This window comes from Zea mays, chromosome 5, assembly GCF_902167145.1.
Source record: "Zea mays cultivar B73 chromosome 5, Zm-B73-REFERENCE-NAM-5.0, whole genome shotgun sequence".
Classification (NCBI taxonomy): Eukaryota; Viridiplantae; Streptophyta; class Magnoliopsida; order Poales; family Poaceae; genus Zea; species Zea mays.
The window spans coordinates 173,146,963-173,164,826 of NC_050100.1; the positions used below are offsets into that span (position 1 = coordinate 173,146,963).

At 46.1% G+C, this 17,864-nt stretch overlaps 3 protein-coding genes, 1 long non-coding RNA gene and 1 pseudogene across 6 annotated transcripts; 4 read left to right on the top strand and 1 right to left on the bottom strand.

Annotated features, from left to right (window-relative positions):
• The first annotated feature begins 2,505 nt into the window (after positions 1-2,505).
• LOC103627243 (uncharacterized) lies at positions 2,506-3,750 on the top strand. Of its 3 annotated transcripts, none has more exons than XM_008647532.4 (2): positions 2,506-2,762; positions 2,876-3,750. In XM_008647532.4, exon 2 carries the CDS (start codon positions 2,890-2,892, stop codon positions 3,340-3,342), a length of 453 nt encoding a protein of 150 aa, XP_008645754.1. In that variant the 5' UTR covers positions 2,506-2,762; positions 2,876-2,889; the 3' UTR covers positions 3,343-3,750. The 3 variants fall into 3 exon arrangements, with proteins under 3 accessions (XP_008645754.1, XP_008645753.1, XP_008645755.1); XM_008647531.4 differs by having other exon boundaries at positions 2,542-2,762; positions 2,858-3,750; XM_008647533.4 differs by having other exon boundaries at positions 2,542-2,762; positions 2,865-3,750.
• A 288-nt stretch (positions 3,751-4,038) lies between these two features.
• LOC111188136 (uncharacterized) lies at positions 4,039-5,422 on the bottom strand. The gene is made up of 2 exons (NR_149752.1): positions 4,949-5,422; positions 4,039-4,816 (listed from the first exon to the last, which is right to left on the bottom strand). It is a non-coding gene; the product is annotated as an uncharacterized lncRNA (long non-coding RNA).
• Positions 5,423-5,627: 205 nt separating this feature from the next.
• LOC100286335 (pectinesterase inhibitor domain containing protein) lies at positions 5,628-6,515 on the top strand. The gene has a single exon (NM_001159222.1). It carries the CDS (start codon positions 5,806-5,808, stop codon positions 6,343-6,345), a length of 540 nt encoding a protein of 179 aa, NP_001152694.1. The 5' UTR covers positions 5,628-5,805; the 3' UTR covers positions 6,346-6,515.
• A 1,401-nt stretch (positions 6,516-7,916) lies between these two features.
• Positions 7,917-8,791, top strand: LOC103627244 (uncharacterized). The gene has a single exon (XM_008647534.4). It carries the CDS (start codon positions 8,077-8,079, stop codon positions 8,620-8,622), a length of 546 nt encoding a protein of 181 aa, XP_008645756.1. The 5' UTR covers positions 7,917-8,076; the 3' UTR covers positions 8,623-8,791.
• Positions 8,792-16,138: 7,347 nt separating this feature from the next.
• LOC103627245 (coatomer subunit beta'-1-like) lies at positions 16,139-17,344 on the top strand (annotated as a pseudogene).
• Positions 17,345-17,864: the final 520 nt, after the last annotated feature.

Consider the following 17,864-nt stretch of genomic DNA (forward strand, 5'->3'; position numbering starts at 1 on the left):
TTGTTTAGGGTACCCCAACTGATTAAAATTGTGATGTGCACTGCAAGTAGAAAATTGTAGTAAATGATTTGTTAGGTAAAAATAATTATGTCTATACGGGAACTAAGATGAAAAGATGTGATAAGAGCAGATATATGATCAGATAAAAAGATTATTGTGGAGAAACTATCCATTATAAATATGATTCCTATTGTAGCACTATCTTTTTAGATGATTACTTGACAATTGTAGAAATTGCCCTATAGTTTTTTTGATTGGGACTATACTTAAGAGTTAAGAGTTGCTCCATCTATCATTTAAGTGCATTTGCTTTGTTGCTTTGGAGAACACTGTAGCCCATAAATCCTATTGATGGCCTCATTCAAGTTGCGGAAGCGATCCTAGCCAGACTGCGCGCAATGCTTTGAAGCGATCAAAAGGAGGTGGAGTCGTAGCAGGAATCGCTGCAATGGCATTTACAAAAAAAGAATGATGAAACGATCCATTGGATCGAGTACTCTACTCCGATCAGGATTTGACGACGACGATGACGATCGTACTTCTCAAACTAACTCCCGCACTGGGTCTTCTTTGGCAAGGGCAAGAGGCGATTCCAGGATTTGCTTGATCAGTTGGACTAGTTTTTAGTCATTACTCTCTCCCGTGTACTACTATTTGTCATTTAAAATAATGACACGGTCTTTAAATTATAGCTTTAACCAATGTTTTTTTGTTAAATTACAAGTAAACTTTTAATACATTTATATTTTTATGAAATATTTTTTAAGATAAATCGACACATATAATATAAATATTAGACTTGAAAACTAAATAACAGAACAATTATTTATAGTCAAAATTTTATAAGTCTGACTCAAATCTTGTCCAAAACGACAAACAATAGGATATCAGAGGGAGTAGCTAAAGTATATTCAAAATTTAGAAGATCTGTAAATTACTGAAGCTGTCTCCGGCAGATCGTGCAAATGCCTGTGTAAAACACTGTTTTGTATTGTAAAACAGAGTAAAGTTTAAAATAGATGGGATATAGCTGCTGGAGATAGCCTGACAGGTGCTAATAATCAGTTAGACTCGTAAACTAAAATTTTTTCTACCGTCTACCATTTTGGATAGGTTATTAAAAGTAAGGCAATGTTCTAAAGCTCTAAAACTAATAGTTAGCAGCTAAAATTGACTCAGAGATATAATGCATTAGCTAATTGTAAGCTATAATTCTCAAATAGCTATTGATTATTAGCGACAAAACCCAGCTAACAACTAATTAATTAACTAACAATTAGCTCTAGAGGAGGTTTAGAATAGGGCCTAAAACTAAATATTTATGGCCTACTAATACAATGCCTCATTACGCTGCGATCGTACGTCAATCATATTTGATGGTATAGTGCAACAATTGTACGACACCTCTAGGGTCCAGTAGCAAACCAATATGATGAACCCTCCCTCACAAAGAAAAATTAAAATTAGATTGGACCTTTTCCATAAAAATAAATTTAAAATTAAAATGGACATATGACCTACATATCATATATAAAACTGTAGATACTGCACTTTATCTTTATTAGTCAAAAGACCGACAAATGTATACGTTGAAAAGAAAACTTGCACTGCTTTTTATAGCTCGTTCGATCGCTTGTTCTCTTTCAGCTAGAGAGGTGGTACTATGCGTTGTGTGTGAGTTCGTGTCATATTAGGCTTAGATATTTTCTTACGGCTCATTTGAGGGGTAATGGCCTGAATGTTTTCTTACGGTCTATCTGAGGGGTAATGGCCTGAATGTTTTCTTACGGTCTATCTGAGGGGTAATGGCCTGAATGTTTTTTTACGGTCTATTTGAGGTGTAATGACATGACTATTGGAGGAAAAAAAACAGATCTACCCCAAGCGCAAACGACACACGAAAGTTGTCCGAGATTTGGTATGTTTCTCTATGGCTTTGGCTGCTCCTAATTACTATAGCGCTATTGTACAGAAAGTCGTTTAGCTTTCAGATGAAAAAAAAAGAACTAGAAGAAACAGAGAAACCGGTGGAGCCACACATCAGTAGCTTCATCAGCTCCGTGCTATAGTGTTTTTCGCTACAGTGTTCTATAGTATCTGGAGCCGAAGCTGAAAGTAATATAATGTTCTAATCAGGTGACCCAAACATGCCTGATTAGCACTATAACGGTGTCCTAATCATGCCCTGGTGAAAGAGCTGTACGTTCGCTCCATTTGAGGCACCTGGAGAGATCTCCGTTCTTGGCCACGACTGCAACAGCGACCCGACCAACCTACCTCTTGTCTCCCGTCCCCTTCTTCAGGTCATTTTCCACCGCCACCAGGCAGCCGAACCCCTTCTCGAGCTCGATCGACGATTGCTTGTCGAATCACTTCCTTCAACTCGCCTCTGCAGCGGCCTTGCCGGTGCCGGTGCCGGTGCCAGTTGCCACTGCCAGGCTGCCCGCCGCCACCACCTCTCCTCTCCATTCCATAAAACAGAAACATGAATGGGAGCAGAGCAATAGATGAGGAGTACAATATGGTCAATTAAAGGGTGCAAGTACTCCTCGACAGTGCAGCATTTAAGAAAACAAATTGACCTCCATAGCTCCCGCTCGCCATTTCCCCCCACTATAAATACTCGCTGCCATGCCATCTCTTCTTCCACACCACAGTCCACAGGCACCAGCACCACCAGTCACCACTCCTCCGGCTCCGAGCTGAGGAAGGGAAGGGAAGTCAGAGCCGCAGCTGCAGACCGTCGTCACCGAGACGAGACAGTAAGCGCTCTCGCTCCTAGTACAACACTTCCATTACTTTACTAGGCGGTAGCATAGCATCAATCAATCAAAATCTATGGTGTATGTATTAATAGTGATTAGCCTTGCTGAAGCTTCACGGTGCGTGATGAGCCGAGGCAGCAGCAAGGGTGGGAAGGGCGGGGGGCTGGACCTGAAGCTGCACCTGTCTCCCCCGGCGGCGGCGGCGGCGGCGTCCTCCGACGAGGAGTGGTCGTCTTCGTCGTCGTCGCCGCCGCCGAGCTCGTGCCTGTCGTCGTCGGAGGGCGAGCGGGAGCCGCGGCCGCAGATCCACGGGCACGGGCTGCAGTGGTCCGACAGCCCGGAGGCGACGCCCATGGTGCTGGCGGCCTGCCCGCGCTGCCTCATGTACGTGATGCTCTCCGAGGCCGACCCGCGCTGCCCCCGCTGCCGCAGCCCCGTCCTCCTCGACTTCCTGCACCACGCCGCCGCAGCCGCCACCCGCAGCAGCAGCAGCATCAACGTCAGCCGGCGGGAGGACGGCGATCACAGCCGCAGTAGCACCAGCGGCGCCGGTGGCCGGAGGAACAGGAGGGCGTGACCATCCGCAGTTCCACACCGCACGGCACTATCGAAAATCCACAAGTTTCCCCCTTTTTTTCCCCATTATCATTACCACTAGTTCTATCAATCAGTACCAGCAGTAGCTTCGGTTTCGCTCAGCAGTCCGTCCGTTTCCCAACAGGAATGAAACATGAGCTCTAGATCCCTCCCTGCTTCTTCTTCCCGGCCGGAGCTCTACATAAAAACTGGAAGCGTTCGCCGGTTTTCCGATGTTCACGTTGGATGGGGAAGTCGTCGTGATCGATACGTCGAACGACAATCATATATTTGAGCTGCAGCCTGCAGCTGATCTGCGACATTTTTTTCTTTCTTTGTTGGAGATGGTGGCGTATCCTTGTCAAGCTAGGAGAAGTAGAAAAGAGACGAGCATAGCATTTTTTTCTCAGAGCCTGGCTGCAATTGCAACGAACGATCGATAGCGGAGCAGGTGAGACCGTGACTCTGTCTCTACTCTCAACGTGAGAGGAGAGTAGCAAACGCAGGAAGGAACTGGTACGCATTGTATGACGCGACGCAATGAAGAGGCGAATTAAATTCCGGGACGCCACCCTCCATGAACCAGCACGCTTCCATCTGAATATTGCGAGCATCGCCCACCTTAATTGCCGCTGCACCCCCCGGCCCCTTGGTCAACTTTGCCACCACCACCGCCGGACGATACATTAAATCATGGCCAATTCATATATGTATATAGATATAGATTGTATATTACGAGCCTTGATATTCTAATAACTAAAGAAAACCCTGGCTCAATGGTGTCATTCGGTTCATCTGAATCAGAGTAGTCTCATACGGTATCAGTGTGCAAACAAATTAAGTTACAGTAGCTAGACCAGTTGAACGAGCCGAGCCGACCAGATAGATACAGGGTCGCAAACACGCCCTAACTGCGCTTGAAGAGTGACCTTTCAAGAACCGAACGTTCCCACATCTAGCTAGCAGGCAGCTTCACTTTCTCTCCCAGTGCCAGACAACGCTCCGGTGCTTGCTTCTGGTTGTAAAAATAGCGAAGCCCACGTACGGAAGGAGGGCCAACGGGATGGCACGCCCTTCAGCGTCGGCATGAATAATGGGACGTACTAATGGGCTGAAGCGGAAGCCGGCACGAGAAACCAAAACCCTCGACGGCCGGCCGGGGCAGGAAGAAATGGATGCAACGTCTACCAAACCTCTGATGTCACCGGCCATTGATGATGATGCGTCCGTATGAGATGATCCCAGTCGAATGTATGTAATGTATGACAAAATTAAACTAAAACACGTGCTTTGCTGCGCCATGAGCTGATGAGCATATGGCAGGGCAGAGAGTCAGAACGAGCTGTTGCCCGTCACCAGTCACCAGTAGTCACAATCGACCAGAATTCACCAATGCAAACTAATGCAGGGTGTGCCAGCGTCAGGCGACTTTTGCTGCGCGCGGCAGCAGAAGATAGCCCAGAAGGATTATGTGGCTGAAAACAGAAACCGTCAAGGGTCAGAGGTTGAAGTGATGGAGTAAACAAAAACGACAACTTTTTCTTTCAAACCAAACCAAAAAAGAAGAAGAAGAAGAAGAAGAAGAAGATGCAAACTTCTTTGCGTACCTTGTAACCGGTTGTTTCATTGAGCTTTGAAAAAGGATGCACGATATCAAGTTCACTTCCATCCAAATGCACGATATCAAGTTCGTTCCCACCGTACCAGCCACACTGCTGCTTCTGACACACTGATCCACGATACCAAATTCTCTGTTCTGCTCAAGTGGCTTAGCATAATTCTCACTAGATATTGGACCTTCCTTACGCCCGCGATAGGTAAATGGTTTCCCAGGGCCACGGGCGAGCAGCACTGAAGTACTTCTCCACAGATTGATCTGATGAATCTCCCCCCTCTTGCGCCTCAATCCCATGGTTCTCGGATCAAGACGGTGTGCGTGCATGAATCTACTGCGGTATTCGGACGAGAATGCAGATGCGTTGATCCTAGTTGCGGCTACTTACCTGGACTCGCGACGCTTCGCCTGCGTTGGATTCAGATGCGAGAGCAGGATTGGTCGATTGTTTCGGTGCTTTCGCTTCGATTGCAGACCCGCAGTTGCTTGGTCTCCTCATCCAAGCGTCGGGCAAGGCAACCGGAAAGAAGAGGGGTTCGCCCCTGCACCTGGGCTGGATCGTCCTTCAGCTTAAAGAAAATTATGGCCCAACCGAACCTTAATGGGCCAGAGGCACGGATAAGCATCGGCCGCGCTTTTTTTTAGTAGGCCCAAACGAACAGGACGGCCCCACGGGAGATCTAGATAACTCTGCTGGCATCGTAGGGATTCATCCTCACTCGGTCACTCCACAGTCCACACCACCAGGCACTCGGCTCAAGACAGCACCGCCAGCCACCAGCCACCAGCCACCGAGCTGTATCGCCGGAACAGCGCCGATTATCTAGCACTAGCAGAGGTACGAGACCAATGAGACCTTCCACGGCTGGCGCTCTGGCCGCCGCGGCCCTCGTCGCGACGCTCTTGCTGAGCGTCGGCGCCACCCCGGAGACGACGTGCGCGGCGGCGGCGGCCCGCGACCGGCGCGTGGACTACGGCTTCTGCGTGTCGAGGCTGAGCCACCACCACGACAGCCCCGACGCGGACACCTGGGGCCTGGCCAAGGTGGCCGCCGACGTGGGCGTCGCCACCGCCGGGGACGCCGTCTACGACATCAAGGCCCTGCTGGCCAAGCCGCCGCCCGACGCCCAGGCGCGGGCGGCGCTGGAGCAGTGCCAGAGGCTGTACGACGCGGCGGAGATGGCGTTCGCGGAGGCGTACGACGGGATCAACCGGCGCGACTACGCGGCGGGCAAGGGCAAGGCCGCGGAGGCGGCTGCCCTGGCCCGCCGGTGCGACGACGCCTTCGCGCGGGCCGCCGTGCGCCCGCCGCCGCAGGTCGCGCGGTGGGGCGAGGAGTCCTCGAAGATTGCGGTCGTCTGCACGGCCATCACCGACCTCATCGGCTGAGCGATGGGTACTACCGGTCAGGGCCAGCTGATGCGCTGGCTGCGTCGTCGTGATCCGCGGGCGTGTTGTCTTGTGATCCGTTGGTTACACGCCACGCCAGCCAGAGCCAGACAAAACGCGGACGAACTTGTGAATTGTTATGGTGGAATAAAAGCGTTTTATTTCTGCGCGCTGTTACTGTTCATCTCTTTGGAAAGCCTCGTCGTTCTGCTATTACTACTGCCAAGTGCGACCTGTATTATTCATCAAGCCCTGCTTATTTTTCCGCAAAGTTCCATAAACAAACAATGTGGAGACTGTTTTTGTTGACAGCCCTGTGTAAAGGCCGCTACTGCCAGCAGTTACTCACGCGTCAGGCCACCAGAATTGGAGGGGATGCCGCTGCGGGCGCGCCTGCGCACACTAGGGCCTGATTGGTGTCTCTCTTTGCTTGCATGAATACTCAATGATTAAAATCTATTAAGTAAAATATTTAATAAACACTAATTATGTAATAAAATTATTTAATAGACATCAATTACATGTAAAAATTATTTAACACACATTAATTACATGTAAAAATTATTTAACACACATTATCTGTTAATAGACACTAGTTATATGTTAAAATCAATTGGTAGACATTAGTTACATTTTAAAATCAATTAATAGACAATAATTACATGTTAGTATATACTAAATATATGTTAAAAGACACTAATTACATATTAAGAGACATTAATTATATTTATATGTTAATTGGAACTAATTAATACATTAATAGAAACTAAATACATGTTAAACTAAACTAATAGACACTAATATCTACTATATAAATCACCAGCTACATAAATTAAAATTATGTAAAACGAGTATTTGAATCTTGGTTGTTAGCTCCACATTCACACTCACCTAATCAATAGAATATATATATATATATATTGTGTCTTATTCAAACGACTACTCATACGATATATAGAACCCATTGCAATACACAAGTAACCCGTGGCAATACACAAGCAACATACGTGTTACATGTTGAGAGACACTAATTATATGTTAAATCAATTAATGGATACTAATTATATGTTAAAACATTTAATAGACACTAAATAAATATTAATAAACACTAATTATATGTCAATAAACATTAGTTATATATTGATGTTCCACGTTTTTTCAAAAAAACAGAACAATGGTAATTTTCCTTCTTTCTTTGTTCTCTGTGAGGAGCCAATGGTCATTATGCATTACGATCTTATTTGCTACAGAGATAAGTGTCCCTCTATGAAAAGTACTACGAATATTTATACTATTTTCTATGAAGTTAAATTTAAGATTTATTTGACTTCTCGAACACATGTTCACATCTGCGGCCCCGAAAAAACAGAAAGAAAATCCAAACTGGCAGAGAAGTGTGGGCATGCTCAATTGGATTTGGAAGCCTTCGGCTACTTGGTTTGCTATAAAGCGAGTCATTGATGGATTTATGGGCTGTATGTATGGAAAGAAAAGATCCAAACAGCCCATTCTATCGACAGGCTAAAACGGTACGATAGGGCCCACGAGTTGGGATCCACGGCTATATAAGGGGCAGAGGCGTCATCAAACGTGACTGCCCACACTTCAGTCTTGTCCGGTTGTCCCATCACAGCTAAAGCAAAACCACCACCCATCGAGCTGATCCTGATCATCACTCTTTTCCCGACACAAAGAGGGCACCAAGAATCCCCTCCATCGACGACGAAGGCGATGGCGCCGCTGCCGCAGGCCGTCCACCTCCTCCTCGCCTTCGCCCTCGCGCTTGGCTGCCTGGCGGGCGGCGCCACCGCGACGGTGGTGACGACGTGCAGGGCGGCGGCGGACAGCGACGCGCGCGTGGACTACGCGTTCTGCGTCGCCGAGCTGGGCATGCACCGCGAGAGCCCCGACGCCGACACCTGGGGCCTCGCCAAGGTGGCCGCGCTGACGGGCGTCAACAACGCCGACAACGCCGTGTACGACATCAAGGCCCTGCTCGCCAACAAGAGGCCCGACGGCCCGACGCGCGCGGCGCTGGAGAAGTGCGGGAGGCTGTACGGCTCCGTCGGGTTCGCGTTCGCCGAGGCGGACGACGAGATCAACAACCGCCGCTACGCCGCCGGGAAGGCCAAGGTCGCGGAGGCGGTGTCCCTCGCGCGCCAGTGCGACGACGCCCTCGCCGTGGCCGCCGCCGTCCCGTCGCCGCTGGCGCAGCACAGCTCCTACAACGTGCGGATCGCTGATATCTGCATCGCCATCACTAACCTCATCAAGTGAATACTATATATGGTACTGTACATTTACGGAAACACATGAGTACCAATACCATGGTGTGCGTCCAGTACGTGGTCGATCGAGTTGACAGGTGTGACACGACACGACTTCAAAGTTTGTACCTTTAGAAAACTTTGTATACAAATAATAATAAAGGAGTTCTGTTATTCTAGTGTGTCGAGTAAAGTTAACTCCGCTCTCCCCAATTATTTTGGCTGCACTACTGGCGCAAAAAAAAACTTCAGCAGAATTATTTTTCCTTAGATTTTTCTTTTTATTTTTTTCCAACTCTCCCTCAAACAAAGAGTCTGATTACATAGGTTTTATACAAATATAAGAAGATAGTTGTTGCCACATAAAAAAATTTTCCAATGTAGGAATTAAACAACACCAACAAATTCCTAGTATCAAAGAATTGTTGGAGAACATTTGGCGCAACAACATAGACAATCAAAGAATGGAGAAAAACGCTAGGCTGGCATGCAAACCCACTAAGCCCGTTCCACCACTCGGAACCTGCTAAGTTGGCTCGTTTGTTTGGTCCCGATCACTCGAGCTCGTGAAACCCGGCTTAGTCAAATTTCAAACCGGATTAGTCGGGTTTTCTATTGAGTTTGAACCAATTTGGTTCGAACCAATTTGTTTTTTGAATTGGTTTTAGATCTATCGTTGATGCGGGAAACTTAGATAACATGTTTTAGACTTATTTTTTACAGGGACATGTATATGAGGAACATGGCTGATTAGGATCCCAACTTATAATCATCAAAATACACAACACCTACATATTTTATCATACTTTAACTCTAACATGTTGTTTGTCACATCTCTTGATGAGATTTGATGGTGTTCTAGATATCCTTGTCGATCTTAGGACAACCTCTACATACTCCTCGTGATACATCTTCCCTAGAGGTATATGGGAGTCTAATAGACAAAAAATAGGCTCAACAATGGCCTAACCGCCCCCTGATCGGTTACATCGATCCACTATGTTCTTATTGCGATCAAGATTGTTTGCAACCTTGGATGTGCTAGCCTTTGCTAGCGTATGATTTGGGATTCATCTCGACTTCAACACACTTTTTGGCGACTTAGTGGAGAAGAAGAATATCTAATCCACCAACAACTTGTTGGATGATGGAAAGACCAACAGAAAGCAAGATCACAATGAGCACTTGAATCCCAAACATCATTCATCTTATGGCAATCGAAGAGCTTCCTAATGAGCTTCATTAGAAGATTTAGGCCAAACATGATGTTGGTCTAGGAGCTTTCCGTGAAAGTTGCACTAATGATCAGTGGGACAAGGTCACTCAATTCCATGAGCCTAATTTCGGTGACTCTATTGCTTCCACATTTTCTACACTGAAGGTAAATGATAAGGAAAATATGGTGATGATCCCTACCATGTCCATGCTAGCTATGCTAAGGGCATAAAATTAACAATTAATGATAATAATATTATGAGTACTGTTTAATACAATAATGTAACATTTTGATAGATTATATGGTAAGACTACCAATTATGTTGATGAACCAACCTCTAAGCAATCTAAATTTTGCACGCCATACAATTTTTATGACAATTAGGGTTTATATGCATGGATATTAAAGCCAAATTGGCCCCTATATCATTTAAAACCAATAAAGCCAATTTAGGTGGAAATAGCACATCTTTGCCGATAGTCACCATTGTCCAAAACTAGGTCATAACACATGAACCAATCATAGACCAACTGTGAGTCGAGCTTCGACAGTGTATAAAACGGTCCTTCCCAACTCGCCAAAGCCACAAAGTCAATTTTTATATGTTTAGTAATTCACATGTGGCTCCAGTTATCGATTAAACCCTAAACCTTGAATCGGTTTAGAAATGAATTGTCTAGATCCATAGAAAGTTTCTTGGACGTGCAAAATAAGCCTAGTAGGAGCACTTATTATAACACATACCCTTTGCGGTTTGATTCCTTGAAGGCTCTCAAATGTTGGTGGGTACTGGATTTTTATAAATCTAGTGGCGATGATAGTAAATCTACGTCGCTTGCTCAAATATATGGGCCAAGTTGATACCATGGATTTTTATGAGTGTTTCACATTTTTCTTTGTCTTTTTTTTTACTAGTACAACTATTCTTGCTTGGTTTACATCTTTATCCGCTTGCTCTATTCTAGTCTTTTTATTCATATTTTGAAGAGGCTTCATAACAATCCTCGCAAAATCCATTTCACTAGAATTTTGTAGATTTTTTTTTGCAGGAACCAAAGACGCCTTAAACAAACGAAATCATTGCGGACTGGGCACGAGCTCGTTGAGAGAACTCCAAAAAAAAACTCTCTATAATCTTTATAATTAATAAGAATAATTTTTTTAAAAAAATACCTTTCAACGGTTTATCTAAATGAGTATCAAAATATAATCATCTTCTATTATATGTTTTTTTCGCCAGCCAAAAATATGAAAGCGAATGATTCTCTAGAATACAAATATGATATGTGAAATCTATTAGAGATTGAAAAGATATTAAAAGTGATTTTACAAAAATGACTCTTTAGATAGTAAAATATAGAAATAATCTCGGAGAAAATCTAATACCGGCCGGTGGCGTCGCTTTTGCATAAAGCTGTGGGGGCGCCCGAGCTCCAGCAGCGCGCTCCTGGTCAAGCACAAAAAGCTCCGGGCGTCGTTGCCCGCGCGCGACGCGGCGGCAGGAGCTGGTGGCGCGTGCACCACCGTCCGTTCGCGGCCGGCCCGTGGCGTCCGCGTCCCGCTTCCTCTCATCTCATCGGCGAAAGGTGAAGCGGACAGGATGCTGTTAGCGATCGGCCGAAAAGCTAGGAATTGCGTGCTGTTCGTTTGCGCTGCCCGCGCGCCTACGGCCTACCCCCCCTTTATTTGTGTGCGGAACGCAGGATAATACGTAGCGCTGCGCTGTTGCTTCAAGCAAAAGGCATGCACGTGCGTGGCGCGTGGCTAGTAATTCCGGCATTGCGCAGCTTACAGAAAGCAGCACACTAGCTGGTTGATGTAATATGTGCGCATGTAGGTACACGTAGTAATAATAGCCAGCTAACGTAACCGGCCCTAGCCAATTTGACTCTAGCTTACTGCCTGTCTATGAACGGAAGCACATATAAAACTGGAGAGCTTTACAGCTACTTCAAGGACGTGAAGACGGATGGATTCCAAGCGGCTTTTAGGTGGATCAAATCGGCATGCCCATGCATGCATATGCCCGTCAGGAATAATCCAGAATAGTCCGCGGTAGCATAGCACACTTGTGCGACACGCACGAGCTTCCTCTTCCTCGCATGCACCTTCTTGCTCGTCAGTACACTACGTCATTTTTTTTTGCACAACAGATTAAAAAAAAGAAGGCAGTACTAGTACTAGAGTGTAAAGTATGCGCCATACATACGTGCCTGTCGCGCGCCAACCTATGACACACACTACTAAGTGGCTGTACGTAACATAACTGCTTACATAAGTGTCCAATTGTGATCGAGCCACGGAGGCGTCACCCTTGGATCGTCAAAAGCAAGACGCCGACGTACGGGCGCACGGCGCGACACTTTTCTTTCTTTCTTTTTTTTTATTTAGTGATGATTTGTTGGACAGAGAAATGGAGAGGGTTTATAAGGGACATATCTCTCTACTATTCATGTCCACTAAATTAGCCCTTAAACAAAGTTAAAATAAAAATAATTGGACAGTACACAGTACGCGCATTTCAAAGGCCATTATATTCTCATCGACAGTAGTTTTTTTTTACAGGAAAGGGAATTACCCCCCACCCCCCTATTTTATTAGAAAATAGGAAACATATAAAATATGGCTTACATCCAGGGGTCTTACTTAACAAGTTATAGTCCTCAAACTAACCAGACTTACTAAATAACGAAATCCCTGGAGTTCTTATTGAGCTTGACTAGGCGAAACTCAGGATAAAAAAAAACTTAGACCACAGATAAACAAGCATAGCGACATATTACAATTCAGAAGCATGGTCACTCAAGGAAAGCCACTAAACTGCCACCTCACACCATTAAGCCCCTTTGACTGAAGGTCATCGACAGTAGTATATCTACGTTCAGAAGAAACAGGCACGTCACGTCACGTACTCATGTCAGAATAATCAATGAGCTGTAGCTGTGTATTGGAGTTATCGAGTGCCTTGGTTTTCTCAGGAAAGGATTTTTGGTTTTTGAACAAAGAAAGAAAATCTAAAAAAAAAGAAGAAGGGAGAACTTACGATTACCTTCGGAAGACGCGTTCACTGCCTCAGACCATAAGGACCGATGTAGCTAGCTAGCGTTTGGACAACAAGGGAGTGCAGCATAATGCATGAATCGTTGTAGAGAGCTTTGAAGTTAAGAGCGTCATGTTTTCCCCCCGTCAATACTACGTCGTCGTCTGTTCCACGCATCACACGTGCTGTGCACATGTATTCGACGCGACGCGATCGCTGCTGCACCGCAACTCATTTGGGCCGCGTGACTTGCATAGCTAGCGCGTCACTTCTCCTCCCCGCTCAACTGATTTTGGGCCGTTTCTTCTCTACCGGACGGGCTCCTCGCCTAAATGGTCCGTCTCCTTTTTACTTCTCTACAACTATTAAGACTCATCTGTAGACTGCCCCCGCTCTCCCCTCACTCCCGCGGCTCCCCCGCGCACACGCCTAACTACCCCGCCGAGGATCCCGACGCTCGCCCCCAGTCAGCCATGATTCCCAGCCGAGCATCCCGTCGCCCGCCCCCGCCCCCGCCTCCGCCCGCCCGCCCGCCAGCCGGAAACCCCACCGCGATCTCTCTGCAATCCACCCGCCCGTCAGCCGGAAACCCAGCCGCGAACCCCGACGCACCTCGTTGTGATGCCTGCCTGCCTCGCTGTGATGCTCGGAGAGGTTTTCGGCCGATCAATCCGCCGTCAGCAATGGCGGCCGCGCACACCCCGATCAATCCGTCGTCGCAACCGCACCCGCAGCCCACCCCCCCAAACGCCGCCATGGATGGCGGCTGCATCCTCTTCTCGCTCGATCTGTGCTCGCTCCATCCGCGCAGGCCAGCCGCATGCCCCATCAAGCCCTCGGAGACACCGCCATCTACCCCTCGCCCACCTACCTCCCGACCTCAAGCATAGACATCCATGCCACCGTCGCCAAGGCCGCTGAGCTGCACGCGGCGCTCCTCCAGGGCGGCAGCGCCGCCGCGTCCATTGTTGGGGCATACGCCAGCGCTAGGCGGAGCCTCGCTCTCATCTGCCTACAGCCGGCCGCGTCGTGGGTGCCAACGATCACCAGGTCAGGCCTCCTGGCCATGGCCATCGTGGACTACCCCGTGTTTGCCCTGGTAAGCAGACCGACAAGCCTCTGAAACTTCTTGCACCCACATTTGTTTCTCTGTCTGCTTGTTTCTCGGTACTAGAAGCAATTATTTGTATCATTATATGTCAAAACCCAAAAGGTGCGTCATTTGCCGCTGGATCCGCATGCTCTCCCCTGTTGTGCCGGTGTTTTTGCATATTTAGATAATTGCGACAATGTTCTTTTGAGAGCGAGGTTAACTTGGATTTCGAGGCGTAAGTTCCAGTTCAGTAGGTGGAGTCATGCTACAAGCCCATAAAAGCACAAACGGGCACTCGATTGCATTTCATTTTACTGAAGGAATGCTGTTGGTCGATCAACCTCTGTTGTCTAGGTGTTTCCTGCAACTCCCAACTAGATAGAGAAAAAAAATCAAGGAATTGTGAAGATAATGGTCAGTCAGCTGTGAAAGATGTGGTGCAAGGCCTGGTGGATGATGATCTTGTCTTGAAGGACAAAATCATCATGCCCCCGTGACGCAACATGGTAGGGAGGCCAAGTGTGAGAATGATGTTTTTTCTATCCATGTGAGTGACGTTGCTGAAAAGTTGAAGATCAAGCTTCATGGTGAAAAAGACGTCATGGCTGCATTGTGCGGCGTTATGAAGAGCTCAAGATACTGGCAGTGGATTGCCAACTCGAGCTAACAAGACACTCATCTACACAGCCACCTATACAGGCTAATTGTGAGTCGTGTGATCAACTGATCATAACATGGAGGACAGGTTCCATTTCCATGCATGTGGTTCTTGCCAATGCAGCTGCTCTCAGATTTGAAATGCACAAGTACATACTTACCTTGCCTGCAGAGGATGATATCAGTGGACAGGAAACTAACTACATTGTTTCTTCTCCATTTTACAAGGAAGGAACAAGCATTAGGCGACGACCGTCTCGACTGCGGGAGAGGGGAGTGCCCCTCGAGTATCCGCAGGTCTGTTTGGTAACTGTGCTGTTTCCTGCTTTCTGTTATTCATCAGAGATCATATGGTTAAATGGCATGCGTATACAGAATCGAAGATATCATGAGAAATTATTTTGTTTTATTTATGTTCTCCATTTGTATGCTTTTTTTGTTTCGTCGCTGTAAAAGTGTGTCCAATTTTAGTACCCTGTCTCTGATATATATGAACTATTTCATCCATTCATCAATTCAGGGATCCAACACTTGGACACCGACATTCGCATAACTAGGAACATCGACCGGGGGGAAAAGTAAGGAAAGCTGTGCTGGTGTAGGAAGCAACAAAAAATCAGATCCGTTCTAGCTCTGTTCATTTTTATTCTTTTTTTCTCTTGGGAACTTCATGTACATATATATATATAATAGTTCATCAGGAGCCACAGGCCAAGCGGCGAGACGAGGCGGTTTGGAACCGCCATGGCAGCGGCAGCCGCCGACTTCCGATCCCGCCGCAGCTGCGGCCGCCATGTCCACCTGTACCCACTCCACCTGTGCCCACTGGTTCGTTCTTGGCTCCGAATTTCTTTCCCATCCATCTCCCTTGTGCTTCCTGGTCCCTTGTTGTACATGGGTCACCGTGTATGTGATGCGCTTGAACTGGTAGGCTTCTAAGTGAGACTTGTCTGCATTCTGCTCTTCGAAAGCCATCATATCCTCTGTAGCAGTCCCTGGTTGAAGGTTGGTTTCATATTTACTTCCTTGATTAGCACCATTGCAGCTTATAGAAAGTAAAACACTGGCTGATGGCAAAGTCAGATCCCCATGAATATGGTCCTTTTCCACTGACCCAATATTTGTAGAGACAAATGGGATGATTCCACCAGGCTCATGAAATGAACTCACGATATACCTCCTCATCTAGGATGAGTTGATCCTTAAACCAAACACCCCTAATACTATCTATGCCTAGATCTGCCATGATTTTTTATTCAAGCTACGAAACAAATTACAAACCATAATATTGTTTTCCTGATAGTTTATCCTTTTACATCACTAAACTTGATATTTCATTACAGAATGGAGTTCATTCCCTCTGTCCAGCTGTATGGTCAAAATATAGGAGATGGTCAATGGTACTTGTTTTTCTTGCTAAAACTCTCAATGCGAATGTGAATGATGTCAAATTGAGACATGACCTAAATCGAACATATCCTATCTGTATTAGCTCGTGAATGATAGCCTTTTGGCGTGGGTATGCCACAACTCTACATTGCAGCTAGAGATGGCAGAGGAATGCCTTCTTCAAGCAAAGGACTTAAGTGGCTTGTTGCTACTGTACTCATCTCTTGGAGATGCTGAAGGAATTGAAAAGCTTGCTTCTTTGGCAAAAGAACACGGAAAAAACAATGTTGCTTTCCTCTGCCTTTTTATGCTTGGTAAAGTTGAAGATTGCATACAATTGCTTGTAGACAGGTAAATCTTGTTTGCTGTGATTAAATCCTTGTTTTGGTGCTCTTCCTTTGAGAACTAAACATTATCTTGTGTATTCTGCAGTAACCGTATACCTGAAGCTGCATTACTGGCACGTTAATATCTTCCTAGCAAAGTACTAGAGATAGTGGCAATTTGGAGAGACGACCTGAGTAAAGTAATTTCTTAATGTTCTCATCTTAAGTCTTCTTTCTGAAAAGTGTCGTGTCATTAGAAAAACTGCATGCTATTATCTTATTCTTTTTGTCTGTATGCAGATTAATCCAAAAGCTGCAGAGTCTCTAGCAGATCCTTCTGAATATCCAAATCTATTTGAAGACTGGCAGGTTGCTCTAACTGTAGAAAAAAGTGTTGCGTCTCAGAGGTACACAGTATCACACAAACTACTACATTTTGTTCTAGAATATTGCTTACCAGAAGTTAAAAAAATACATTGAATCTCAGAAACTTCTTATTAAATCCAAGGAGTAATGTACTAATATTTCATTGCATCTGCTCTGAGAACTGAGTCCTGACCACCTCACAGTTTTTGACCAAGTAAAAATTTTGCAATAACATGTCTATGTGCAGGGGCAATTATCTTCCTGCTGACCAGTATGATGCTAGGGTCCCCCTGGACACTGTGTTCACAGCTTCAGTTATGAAGATGTATCTCAAGGTTTTCAACTTCTTGTGGATGCAAAGTGAGCTTTGTTCTGGAAACTCAATTTTTTATACAACATCTTCTATACCTTTTAAAACTGGATGCCTTTTCCTACTTTGTTCAGTATGAATCACCAGAAGTGCTGGCAAATGAATGCCGGCGCCCCTTGTGTCCAGCTCCCCTGTTCGATGGGCTTCATGCCCAGTTTCTTCTGCTGCTTCCGTTCTACTTGTCGAGGCATCACCTCCAAGATGAAGCTGCCACCGTTCCATGTCGAGGCGCACACCTTGAGTATCAGGAACACCACGTGCATCCGGTAGGACAGGAATATAGGGACCGTTAGGGCCATTGTTGCCACTGTGAACAGCGCCTGGAGCAGTATGTACATGACCTGCCGGTTCCGGTCACCCAGCAGTCCGCTCAGCCTCCACCAGATGTTGTTTGCTTTCTGTGCTTTCTTTGAGAGCTCTCTGACAAACCGTTCATAAGATAAACATTGAGTTTTATGTTTTTTCATCGGAACATTTGGTTCTATGTTGGGATCAAGGATATTCGGGATTCGGGAATACCAACAGTTACTCGAACCAGTAGGAAACAAGGACTCATGAACCCAGGAAATGCAAGTGGGCAAAATGCAAAACAGAAGGCACACAACGCATGACAAGAGTTTTTGTATACAAATTCAGAATCTAACTCAACCATCCAAAGTACATTAATGTAAATGAGACAATCATTACTGCAAGGAACTATATTTTTTTCCTTGTTGGTTGGGAGCCAGCAAGCAACTTGGAGAAGGCCTCAACACTACCCTTGATGCTTGAGAGCAGCGTAAGCATTGTTACGAC